General features: G+C 44.2%; 1 protein-coding gene across 1 annotated transcript; it reads right to left on the minus strand.

Moving 5' to 3' along the window:
* Nucleotides 1-639: 639 nt before the first annotated feature.
* JPT1 (Jupiter microtubule associated homolog 1) lies at nt 640-11638 on the minus strand. The gene is made up of 5 exons (XM_075044499.1): nt 11458-11638; nt 8068-8210; nt 7310-7407; nt 5324-5351; nt 640-916 (listed from the first exon to the last, which is right to left on the minus strand). Exons 1-5 carry the CDS (start codon nt 11511-11513, stop codon nt 768-770), a joined length of 474 nt encoding a protein of 157 aa, XP_074900600.1. The 5' UTR covers nt 11514-11638; the 3' UTR covers nt 640-767.
* Nucleotides 11639-13685: the final 2047 nt, after the last annotated feature.

Here is a 13685-nt window from a genome sequence, read left to right on the forward strand (position 1 = left end):
CTTTAAAGGATGAGATTTTCACCTCATGGTCAAGCACCAGCATGATCATGCACAGCATTGAGTCAGTTGTAAAAAAAATGCCCTGTAATTTTTATTTATTTATACGATCCACTCCACCTTTACTGAATAAAGTCTGAATAAATCCCCTCCTAGCATTAGGCCAGGCGGCTCTGGTCATCAGCCCTCTATTTGGCACATACCCTGCTTCATAGTAGTCCAGTATCAAGATTTTTTTAATTTTTTTTTTTTTAAAGGCAGCATGGTGTACACTAACCACTTTATGATTTATATGGCACAGCAGGGCACAAGGCATTTACCACATGCAGTCAATGAAGCCTTTTAGATCCCCAAATCCCACATGTGGAGGAAGGGACTGCTCTTGCTGATTGTTTGCTGGCCTGTTTAACCAGGATTCTAGACCCTTGTAAAGCTAAGGGGTTCTAAAAAAAAACCAAAACAACTCAGTACCAAAACCCTCTAAGCACACTTAGAACCAAACTACTCTCCTTTGAATTACATTACTATACTTCATAAAGCTTTCCCTCAAGTCTATCACTAGAAAACACTCATGTCACTTCCAGCAGATCTGGGGGAAACACAGGACAGAAGTGGAAAAAAAACCTTGATCTCAAAAAAAGATGGAGTACATAAAGTGCTTCTTTTTAATGAAAGAAATTTGAGATGTACAGTCAGGCTCAAGTTGTGCAGTTCACAAGCATGGGGGAAAGAAACAGACACGAGTTCAAAACAGTCAGGAAGGGAAAGGTTTAACCGAGGACTAGGCTGGACTTGCCACCAGGTGGATTTCTCCTGGACGGTGCAGGTGCTGGTGCTACTGGGCTAGGAACAGGTGCAGCAGGCAGGGATTTTTCTTCATTCTGACCTGGGGCAGCTTCTACATCAGCCTCAGTGTTTTCTAGAAGAAAAGAAGCTTTTAAAGTGTTTGATGCAGATGATGAAAGCCAGATGTTTTGCTGGCTTAGACAGAAGATCAACTCCTGTAAGTTTTCTCCAGGCTTACAGACACACTCAGAGTGCTGCTGTAACCTGCTGGCAGGGCAGACTTCAGCCTTCTGAAGTGTTTTTCAGATGCACTCTGATGCCTTACAGTTCAGTTCCAAACATTCAAGAGCCACATTCACTCAGCTGCTATTAGGGGACCCCAGCAATTTTTTTATTTTTTTTAATGACAAGCAGTTTAAGTCTCATACATCTTATTTGTCAGTGTATGACTATGACAATTGTAGCTCAAAGTCTGAGCAGGTGCTGGAAACAGAGTCACAGAAGCACCAGTATTTGTGAGCAAGAGCTCAGATTTAAACTACATTCCCAATTTCGTAACTAGAGGGAAGAGGATCTGACGGACACTTCTGAGGCTTCACAGAGAACAGACTAGGGAACAGCCATGCATGGGTAGGCTCCAATAGTACATTCCCTTGAAAGCACATGATAGTTTAATCTATTTTAAATAATTCTGAACAAAAGTGAAGACAGGACACAGAAGGAATTCTTCACAGGAAGCACTTTAGATACAGTAGCAAATAACTAATGTATCTGCTTCATTGACAATTAATTAATGAGCACAGCAAGTACATTAGCATCTCACATTTTTATAGAGTAACACAATCAGTTATGAGCCAAAGGCCCAAATATCAGCACCAAGTAGCCCCCTGATACTTGGAAGGGGGGGGGGGGGGGTGTGAAGGGAGTGGAGCTTCACCACCAGCTCTGTGAAGATGTACTTCATCTGTTTTTGACAGACCCCTTAGTTTCATCTAATGATCACTAGTTCTTGGTTTGGAGGATTCAAGGAACAGCTGCACATTCACCTTAACCACCACCTTCATGATTTAATAAATCTTGATCGTATTCCCTCTCCCTCAGCCTTCTCTCCAAACTGAAGAGGCACAGTCATTTTAGTCTCTCCTCATAAGGCAGCTACTTCACCCCCTTACCTTTCCCATCACCTTCCTCTGCCCCTTGTTAACCTTCACTACAACCTTCTGGTCTTACATTTCAAGGACTGTATACACAATTAAAAATGTGGGCATATCACTGTTTACAGAGGCAAAATTATGTCATTTCCCGTTCTCTGATGACATTCAATATTTTGCTGGCACCTCCAAGCATTTCAGAGAACTTTCAGTAACAAGACTCAAGGCAGATCCCGAGAGTTAACTGCTGCACAGAGCTGAACACAAGACTGGCACAGTTTAGGTGTTGGGGGTTTTTCCCCCCCTAGATGCATTACTTTATACTTACTTATACAAAGATTATCCTGCCACCTTTTTACCTGCCTATCTTATTTAGTTGAGTCCTTGTGACAGTTGAGATTTTCTCACCATCAGCACAATTTGACTACTTGAAAGAGCTAATACCACCAACAAAATTGAAGACTTCACTGTTCATTACCTTTTCCAGGTCACAGATGAAAGCACCGAATAAAACTAGCTCCAGCATCACTGCCCATAGCTCATTTTTCCAACATGAAAAGCAATCACTAAGCCCTTACCCTTTGCCTCCTGTTTAGCTACTTTCCTATCCACAGGAGCAGCTTTCTTCCAATCCTGTGGCAACGCTGTTTATTTTTTTTTAAATAATCTTTGATGCAGAATTTTATCAGAAACACTGAAAACCTACTTGTGTCCACTAAACCCCCTGTATCCATGCTTACAATAATCTCAAAGAACTCCAGCTGCTTAGTACAGTCTCCATGCAATCAGAAATAATCTACAATATAAGTTCTCTGCTGTATTCATTAACCCACAGGCACATCTGAACAAAATAGTTAATATGAAGTTTTAAGCTTGAAGCTTCTGTAGCTCAGGCGTACACTGCCTGCTTACTCAGCAAGTGGAGAACAACTGTGGCCATGCCCACTGTTCATACAGCACTGAATGCTCCATTGTCTGTGCCTTCAGCTGTACTCATGATGATGATCTGTCCACCAAAGGCCAGACTCCACCTTCCTGTGTATCATGTAAAGTCAGTCATTGGTGACAGTCAATTGAGTGCTGTCCAGTTCTCCTTAGCTAGTCACATTCATTAAGTACACAGTGCTAACTGAATCACAAAAGAAACAAGAATTACTATCACAGGAGACTTTGGAGGAAGTTTCTGCAGCATTTAGAGGCTCATGTAGCCAGCTGATACACACGTTAGTACCTTCCAGATAATCAAGGTATAGATAAGTTTGACAACCTAATAACTAAAGTGGTAAATGCAACAGAGTCAGATCAAATGTTAAAGTTCTTCCCTTATCAGAAAGGGTATAATCTCTTAAACAGCTTTCTACTGAGTATACTGCAAACCACTGGAAACTTTGACGCATAGAAAAGAACTACAGCTTGCAAATAGGAAGCAAGAACACTACTGCAAAATGAACAAGTTTTCTTCCCCTGGACAGGCATTATTAATAAATATGCGTACCCCACCTGAAACCTACTTGGGGCTTTATAATCAGTCACATACAGAAAATAATTTCCAAATTCAAGAGAATAAACTTTTTTTTAATGATGGAAACCTATTAAGAATCTAGTTATGCTGTGAGCTTGTAAGCAGACAGTTTTTACTTGAAGGTGTATTCATTCAGCCCCTTTCAAACCCAGAGACAGGTCTACAACACTGAGTACAGAGTCACACGTGTGACAGGCGGGATGCTCACCAGCTCATGTCTGCTATCTCACACAGCAGAGTATTGAGTGGTGGAGTGACACAGCTAGCTCAACAAGACTCTGTGCTCCGTTAAGCTATGATACCTAAAGCTATCACTGGTAAAAATTAATTTAACAATCCATCAAGGTTCACGGGTATCTGCCACAGACACCATTTCCAAGAAGCATTAACTTTCTACTCCTTCCTAAGTACCATCAGTGAAAGTTTAACGTTCAAACTTTTGCCTGTCATTTTTATTTCATCTTGACCATCTTCAAAAATGTAATTTTTAGTTATGGCCACAACAGTAAACAATCCCAGTTACCTTCCAGTAATGCCTTTTTTTTAAAAAAAAAAAAACCAAACCCAAAAAAACCAAACCCAAAAAACCCCAACACCTCCCAGCAAACATTTACTTGTTACTTGATAAGAACTTCCTTCACTGTCACCTACCAGAAACAACCCAAAATCCAATAAATATGAAACCTGTGAAAACACAAACTTTTTCTAAGAGTCAGGAATATCACTTTGTACTCAGAAGTTTGTCAGCTATTGCTAACCCAGACAGCCCTATTTCTGCTTTCTCCCATCCCATCTCTTCTCACCTCACCACCGCCTACAGGCTCTCATCTGGCCCCATGGTGAGCTGGTTTAAGCAAGTACCAGGAGAAGCAGCAGAGCCCTTAGATCAGTTTACTTCTATTATCAAACCACATCCTCCTACTCAAGACATAAACTCTAAATGCCTACAGTGCTAATTAGGATCAGGCAGGCATGGGAAAGAAGTACTAAAGAAGCCTGTATAGTTTGATTAGAAGCAGCCTGCTAAAGAGGCAAGACTTAATTTGGGCACAGATACCGCTCAGAGGTAGTTAAAAACATTCTGGAAAAACTCTCAGCCTCCCAGCAGAAGTCTTTTCAGGACATGGAACTGCTAATGGCTTTAGTGATCTCCCACAACTCTTAGGTGTTGAAAGTAGCACTTAGAAAGCATGCAGTCAACATACACATTCCTCTCATCAGGAAGTAAGCTATTCTTAAGGTGAATCTTACAAAGGAGAGATTTCCAGCCTCAGAGCTAGAAAAAACACTTCAAGGTTAACATGCATGCTGCTTGGGGAAACGTCTCTGTTTACATGAAATTTGCAGTATGCATATGAACTTCCTTGGCAAGAATCAGCATTTAAAAAGCAACAGGAACTTAGAAGCTAGTTAATGCAGACACTTTCAGATGCAGTAGCTGGTTTTGATCATTTCTGTGAATGTAGTGTTTGCTGTATGAGAATACAACAGGAAATAAATTGCTAAACTAAAATCAGTTAAGTTGATGGTACTATTTAATTATAAGATATATATAACAGCCATATAGTATCCACCTTGCCTTCTAGTACTTAAACAAATCTCAACAACAACTGCTGCTGGCAAAATAAATGAACAGGACTGTTCTCATTTTTAAGCTGATGACTAACAGGCACTCCACCATTTCATTCCATAACCACACTTCCACTGAAGTAGTCAGGTCACTTTATTGATTTGACGGATTCAATGGACAACCCCAAGCTCCCTCTCTCCTAATACATGACCATTTACATATCCTACATCCTCTTCTATTTCAAAAGTGCTTAACTGCAAAAGGCTTTTACCAGAAGAGTCCAAAGGAGTTACTCACCAGAAGTTTCACCACCACCATCTCCTCCCTAGAAGAGAGAGAAACACATTATATCTCACATTTCACAATGTATTTTCCCCTTCCATCGACAGGGTACTCAATACTCCACATTACAACCACGGTGGTGGGGAACACTGCTCTATCTAGCGACACTTTGAGTGACAGACCCGATGAAGCACTTTTAGACCAGCAATGGCCTCTTAGGGACAGATATCAGAGTGGCACAGTGGGTTCTACATACATATTTCTGCAGATTAATATTATGGGTTTCTAAGCGCCAATTCTTATGGAGTGACTAATATAATTTCATCAGCTGTTTAACTTCTAGAAGTATGTTAAGTAAATAGACAGATACTACTGCAGTAATCCTGACAACCTGTAACATAGCATACTTGTTATTCCCACACTGTGAAGGACATGGGTCAGCAAGAACACTATTATATACAGCACCCTAAATTAGGCAGCACTGACAGTAACCAGAACATTGTAACTGCTGAGCAGTAGTTACAAGAATGTTATACTGTAAGCAATTAGCAATAATTCAGTGTCCCCTCCTTTCTACCAAGTGACTCTTTCCAACAACAGACATTTAGCTGTTAGCAAGGCCAAGAGCATTTGTTCTATCCAGGATATTTAACTTCATTTGTGAAACAGAGATCAGCTTTTTGCAATGTTACTGATAAAGTTTCCTTCACCACATAAACAGCTAAACATTCTTTTCATACTGAAGCTGTTCACAGGCTGCAACTTGACACAAAGATACAGAAAGTCTTCCAGCAGCAGCCAAGGTTCCTCAATGGCATGAAGTTTTATCAACTTTCATAGATAAAACATTGTTAATTACATAGTGTAACTGCAGTCATCAGGATATAAATACACAGAAACTCACACAAATACATTGTCTTAAATCTCAAACTGGGCTACAGTACACTAGCTCCAGCTTCTGCTGTTTGTAGCTGTAACTAATGCATAAAATTAAAGTATTCTGCATTAGAAGAATCTGTTTGCAAAGCTGAGAACCACAGTATTTAATACAATTAAGTAGAAAATAGAATTAGACTAAAGAGTTTATTCGTCTTCTGTGATAGCAGCTAGAAATTTAATCTCACTTACATTTGCTAAATTGTAACAAGACATTTTCTGCAACAAAGAACAGTTTCACAGCTCAAAGTGCCTATTAATAACAAAAATAGGTTGTGATGGTGGATGCGCATTATCAAAATAAAACTTGCTCGTTATAATCCATCAGGCAAAAGGTATCTGCCACAACATTTGAGATCAACGATTTACCTATCCAGCTCTTTTCAGAAAACCTAAAGTAGGAGAGCTTTAAAGAACAAGGTTTCTTTTTTTGTTCCCCTCTAGAATTTGTTTATGCAAGTACAGCCTACCCTAGGTTCCTGTTTTTTCTAAGTTCAGAGGAATTACTATACTTCCATCCTGTTTTTCCCATTAAGTGTAATCATACATCTAGGAAATCCCGCATTAACACTACAAATAGTGCTCCATATTGCTACCAAGTAGACAGTATATATAGAAATTAACACACCTGATGGTATTATTAAAAACAGTAACAGAAAGAAAACAAGCATTCATGCTATTGAGGTAAGTACTTGTTGCGATGTGAAACCAAGTCCTTTGTCAGATCCAGACAGAGTTTGTTGTAGGTAACTACTGTTTGTAAAATCTGTTAAAACACACAATGACACACATGGCTGAAGCTGGATTTCACACCACTTCATTACTGTCTCATCAATAAGAAGAGTTAAGAGCTCTAGAAAGTGGTCCTTTTAGAAAAATCCAGCCCTTCATTAACATACTGTAAGTCTATCACATGGAAAAGAGAACCTTCAGGAAAAGAACAGATTTAATAATAAGGCTTCAAATCCTACAATGCTTCCAACTTTGTGCACATCGGTGATAAAGCAATCTCATACAGAGCGTGAATTGTCCCATTATCAGGCTCTTCATAGTTAATGTACTGACCTTGGGATCTACAAAGTCTCCACAGTTTGCATCAGTTGAGTTTCTTCTTTGTGGTCCAGATGATTCACAGTCATCTCTGATTTCACCTGGCTTAGTCCCTAGGAGCCAAGATTGATTCTAATTAGGTTGCAAGATAAACTTCCTGGGAAAGCAGAGCATAAATAGTCTGGCATTTACAGGGGGAGTTGGGTGTTTAGGGTTTGTTTTGGTTTTTGTTTGTTTGTTTTAATTAAAGCTTTACCACTATAAGAAGTCCTGGTCCTTTAGATAATAACTCACAAATTACTGTCTTACAACAGCATCTCATGCAGTTGAGGGTGTCATTTAAACAGATGGAAGCTAGGGTCCCAAGGCCATCCATACTGGCAGTGCTCTGCAGAAATGGAAGCTTAATCCCAGCTGCAAGTACAACACAAAGCTAAACTTCCTCTCAATAATCAAGACCAATCAGTGCTACTCCAAATACCAAGACACAAGTTCACCTTACTGTGACTTGATTAACTTGGAGAAATTGCATCCAAAATACAATTCTCTGCTTGCAACACCTATGCCCAAGACTTGCATAAAAAAAACTCTCTGGAAGCACTCCAAAATGAGAAATAAAAAACCCCATGCAAGTAGACATCATTTATCGCCCTAAACTACCAAGTAGGGAGCAAACCCTGGTTTCCACACTGAGCCACCAGCAGCTTCAGGCTGATACAAAAAATGAATTACTGCATGCCAACAGATCTGGAAACAAAGCACTATGTTCTTACCCGATGATTTAGCCCAGGAAGGTGGGTTTTCTTCAGGAGTTCCAAAGATGCTGGATGCCATTTTGTTCCTTCGCACAGGTTGTTCTTTCGGTTCGTCAAAACCCAAGGAAAAGTTGGACCCGCCACCAGGAGGACGCAGCACTCTGGAGAGAGAGTCAGCTTTATAACCTTGTGTGTACCATTACCACTACTAAACTGCACTCCAACATATAAAATGAGACTAATAAACAAAGAGATCATTGTTGGCTCTTGTAATGGGACAGTCATACAATCTAAATTCTGTCCAAACTGAAACTATGCGAGATGACTGTGTTATGCATTGGCTTTTAACAAATGACACAGACCATCATGTCTTCAGTGCATAATTTGAACTATGAAGGTAAACTGCCTGCCAGCATTCAATCCAGGCACTGTATCTCCACTACTCTTCTCTTTAGCAACACCTACAAAAATAAAATACTCCTGCACTGTACTTGTGTCCTTGCTTCATTTGGTGTCAACAAAAGCTGGTGCTACCAGTCTTCAGTCTGAGCCAATTAAAAAAAAAAAAAGCACATGTGGGCATGTCAAATTCCAGCTTTTTTAAGAGAACCTGGTGAAAGCTAACATTAATTTTCAAACTGGCAGCATAGCAAAGACTAAAGTTTGGCGTATGAGCCAAAGTGCTGGTTGCATCACTGATGACTGGGGGCTGCAGTATCTAGATTTGTTTTGTTGGAAAAACCCTCAAGTCTGTATCATACGACTGGACTTCCAAAGTGCAATTAAACAGTTTTAAGTTAGACTATTATTAGGAGAGACACGTGTACAAAGCTCCAGATATATAACCTAAATCTAACAATCTTCTATGAGACAGGCACAAAAGAAGCCTGCTCAGTACTTCATGAGCAATATTGTGGTCTGCTTTCCAACTTGCAGAAATCAACCAAAATTAGCAACAGCAGCAAAATAAATCTTTAACTGTAAATTCCTTCAGATCTTATTTTCTTAAGCACGAGGTCTTTTCAAGGCTGATGTGTTAGCTGGAGAAGCCAGACAAAAGCCAGGAGAATAAAAATATATAAGGCCGTATGAGAACTGTCACAACCCCCAGAGAGATGTGAGTACACCAACAGAACTGGGCTTTCAAGATATCCAGTGCTCCGAAATAAAGACCAGAACAAGCTAGGCATGGTGCAGACTTCCTCTTCTTTACAAATAATTTAATAAAGTTAAAACTTTGCAACAGAAAACAGCACACAGCTTGTTAATGCACCAAACCTAGGAATTCAACACAAAGAACATGTCTGATTTTACAATATCACCATCAGTAAAAGCATTCAGATCTTTAGAGACTTTGTGCCTATTACATTCCAGATGCAACACAAAAACACTTCTCCAGCCTACAGAGCTCAAAAAGCACAACAGCAAGAAAAATTCACAAAGGTGTGTGGCATGGATATTTAGTGTTACTTAACTAGCAAACTACTTTTCCTTACAAAATTCTTCTCCAAAGTTCTAATTACTAATGCTCAGCTGCTAATGGGAGGATCCCAGGAGACTATATAGTATGTTTTAAAAACCCAAGAATGTTTTCATGACTTGCTTTGTCTTCCTTCTGAATTAAGAGATATGGTGTTGGTGTAATGATCTTGAATCCCTCCCTTATCTTTTTCCAGAGAAAATGTCACCATGTACAAGGTTTATTTTCTTAGTTACATCTGTTACACTCAGTAATCTGAAGAACAGTCTGTTCAAAGAAGGGCTTGCTCCCAGATCTCAGATCACCTTTATTTTACCAGAGCAGTGAAACCAGTACTCTCTTAACGGCACAACACTTTCCACTGACAGTCTTAATGAAATTAACAGAAGAGGCAATTGAAGGAAAAAAGCCATCACTCAAACCGTTAAAAAAGAATAATCCCTCTTGCCAACCTTGGCTAAAGGTTGACAGATTTTATTAGAAGCCTCTCACAGCCTCAAGATGTTGTAACATGCTTCATCAAAGCCACATTTAACACTTCAAGCAATAAACCGCTCTTAAAATTGCACCTGATACCCAGTGATGTATACTGAAAATTCATCCACAGGCTCCATCCAGGAAGCACTTTTGTAAAGCGCTGGGGTTTTTTTTTCGCTTTAAAATACACCCCAAAGAGCCAGAAGCAAACAGGAAGCATCTGCTTTGTCAGGCTAAAACCTTACAGAAAAAAAAAAAAAAAGACACGATAGCTTGAAAAACCGACACGATCCTCTCCAAGCCAGCTGTTACTCCTGCAGAAACGTGGGTGCCCGACAGAGTGCCGCGCATCTCTTCCAGACGTACCTGCCAAGTTTTCTTTGTTTCGAGGCAGGCCACGGCTCCCTCCCCACCCCCTCCGCTTCCCAGCCCCCGTCTGCCCCCCGGGAGCCCGGCCGAGGCCCCGCCGCAGGGTGGGAGCCGGGAGAAGGGGCACCCCCCCCCAAGCCCGCCCCCGAGCATGCTCCCTGCGAGCCGACGATCAAGCGAGAAGCAGCAGCAGCTCCTCAACAAAACGTCCACCCCGGCCAGGGCGAGGTGCCGGCCGGCCGGCCGTCAAACGCAGCGGCGTGCGGGGAACCGAGCTACCAGCGGAGCGGGACAGCGGCCGAGCGGCGGGCTCCCGGCCGAAGCGGGCAGGTGGGGAGGCCGGGGAGAGCAGACAATGGAGCCCGCTCGGCCCCACCCAGAACGCGGCAGCCTCCGGGGCTGCTCCGCCAGGCCAAGGGGCTGAGGACGGTCTTAGCAGCCGCGGGGAGGGAAAGGCGGCGGGGAGAAGAGGGGGAGCCGGGGGTGCAGTGCCCCCCTCCCCACCCGCCCGTCCCCCCCCCCGCGGTGGGGCTGCGTGGCCGCGCAGCGAGGCAGGGAGTCGCCTCCCTTCTTTGTTAGGAAGAGGCAGGGACGCACACGCACACCCCAGCAGCCCGGGGTGGGTCTCGCCAGCTCCCACCCCTGCAGCTCCCACACCCCCCTCCTCCGGGCAGCTGCGGCAGGGCACGGTCACGGCCTGCCTGTCCCCGTCCCCCCCCCTCAACGCCACCCCCCCGGCAGCGCAGCTGACTCGCCGAGCCGACAGGCAGCCCGCTGCCCCCGGGTGGGTGCGGCCGCCGCCTCCGCCTCCCGCCGACCCGGCCGGTAAACGGCGAAGAGGAACCGCACACGCCGAGCCTGGACCCCGCCGGCGACCGCCACTCCCCCCCACCCGCTCAAGCGCCGCGCCTCGCGTCCCGCCACCCCCCTTCAGAGCCGCTCCGGCCAGCCCCCTCCGTGCCCGGCCGGGCCCCCAGGCCCTGAGGCGAGGGGGAGTGACGGCCCTGCAGCGAACGCCCTCAGCCCCCACCGCCCTAATGGTCCCAACGGCTCCCGAGCCACCCCGCCCCCCGCCGCCGGACCTGGAGCTGTTCCTGCCACTGGGGTCCATGCCCGAAAAGGTGGTCGTGGTGGTCATGGCGGCAGGGACGGAGGAGATGGACGAAGGGGAAAGGGCTCCGTTGAGAGGCCAGCGGGCGGCGACGGTCCCGGGGACGGAGCACCCTCCCCGTCCCTGCCTTCCCTGCTGCTGCCGGTGACAACTGCAGCCGCCGCCCGCACCGGCGGCGCCTTTTATACTCACCTTAAGGCCCACCCCCCGGCAGCCTCCTCATTGGGCGGTTCAAACCCAATCCCGAGCGCCTATTGGACCGCGCCCTGCCACTCTGCCCCTTGGCCCGCCTCACCGTCTATTCCGAGGCGCCTTGCCTCATCCGTAAAAGCTCATTGGTGAAGCAATACGTCTGCTCTGCGGTGATTGGCTGTGCCTGGGCGGCGGCGCCCTTTGTTGATGATTGGCGGGAGGCCTGTCGTTCATACCAGGTGAGCTGTGATTGGCTTAGCCACACGAGGTGAGACAAAAGTCTCGGCGGCGTTTCCCTTGTGAGGGGAGGCCGCGCCGTGAGGAGAGTCCAGGCGAGGGGGGAGGCCCCACCACCCCACCCGCGGCCCTTCCTCGACAAACAGCCCTTCGTGCCCCTCCTGCCCCCAAAGCCACCTCTAAGGACATCACCTCAACTACCATCGGGCCACCAACACCCGTACCCGGCACTCCACTTGGCCATCCCTGCTGACGCCCCGCTCCCTCACACTTATCACCATGCCGGCAGATAGCCTGGCTCGCACCAGCCTTGAGGTTGCCTCAGAGCACGTCATGGCGCAACTCCACAGTACATGGATGAACAACATAGAGGCCATCAAGGCGTGGAAGGTGTTCGCACAAGGCTGCTGTGGCGTTAGAAGTTGGCTTCAAGGAGGACAGACAAAGCCAACGGCCTGAAGAGACACGCAAGGCTGGTGTGAAATGCTGTCATCTCAAAAGACATGGTGGAATAAAAGAATTTGCAATACCAGAGGATTTTGGAGCAATGGCTTATTCCATGAAAATTAGGTGAGTCCCAGAACGTCTGTGGTAAGTGGAGTACAAAGCCCAGTGACACTGCTCACTTGTGTCTTAAAAACATAAGGCTGCATGCTTTTGTGCCGTGTATCTTTCACCAAGTGCCAGCACAAAACTCATACAGCACATAATTTAAAATTCCCAGATGTTGGCTGTTGACCTATCTGTCAAATCCACCTTTGATTTGGTGACTGGGAGCTTCCTGAACTCCCTGCAGCTTTCAGACACACAGATGCTTCCTTGATCACCACAACTTTTACTCCAAAAGTAATGCATCGGGACCTCCCACTGCAAATGTTATTTTAATTAGCGCTTGCGTAAAGGAACAAGAAGGGCAAACGAAAACCCCTATGTGTTCTATCCATTCCTCCCAGTTTGCTCTAGTAACAGCCCTTAATATCCCCAAAACACTTTTCTCTAGAAAATACTTCTTTTTGGTCTGGAAAATACAAGCTTTTATTTGTGCTCCTTCACTCTATGTACAAGTATCTATGTCATGTGTCTGAATTATCACCAGCCTTTAATATTAACACAACTCAGGAGGAAGCTGAACTGCTAAACCTACACAAACAGGACCACAGTATTTTATTTTTTCTAATCTAGGATCTATAAAAAAAAATTCTTGTTTAAAAAAAAAAAAAAAGGCTCAACCACTATTTACATCCCCAGGGAATTCCCTGTCACATCACTTCTTTCTAAAGGTAGATTAAAGGGAAACTTTAAGCAACATGACACAGTTGTTTTAATTCTATTATCCCTTAGGCTTGGGCATTAAGAAGTCAAATGATACCTACTTGCATACAGGTAAACAGCTGCTCTCTTGGGAACTTTCAAAGTATTTTGTCATCTAAATGCTTTTTATTCAAACCCACAGAATTTGACTCTTAAATTTGTACCCCTGAGACATACGGAGCCATTTTTAAATTCAGTATGAAGAAAAACCCGTTCCCTCTGACAAAGCTAGTTTTAACATGCAGCTTTGGCATTCTAAACCTTCAGTACTTCCAAGGGACCCCACTGATCTCTCAGACAGTCCTGACTGCAGCATAGTCTCTAAATAAAAGCTGCTTTGCTGATTATTTACCCATAACGAGATGAAGGGGTTTATGAAGATGGCTACAGAAACTGGGCTTACCATCCTTCCCAGGATGATGACATTTGGCAAAAACAATTCTCAGCAGCTGTTTGAAA

This window comes from Buteo buteo, chromosome 13 (assembly GCF_964188355.1).
Source record: "Buteo buteo chromosome 13, bButBut1.hap1.1, whole genome shotgun sequence".
NCBI lineage: Eukaryota > Metazoa > Chordata > Aves > Accipitriformes > Accipitridae > Buteo > Buteo buteo.

Bases quoted from the DNA above. Each gene is read 5' to 3' on its own strand.
- JPT1 (XM_075044499.1), bottom strand. From the start codon at position 11,513: ATGACCACCACGACCACCTTTTCGGGCATGGACCCCAGTGGCAGGAAC. The intron at 8,211-11,457 runs GTCCGGCGGCGG...CTCTCTCTCCAG, and splicing joins AGTGGCAGGAACAGCTCCAG to AGTGCTGCGTCCTCCTGGTG. The intron at 5,352-7,309 runs GTCAGTACATTA...TCTCTCTTCTAG, and splicing joins GAGACTTTGTAGATCCCAAG to GGAGGAGATGGTGGTGGTGA.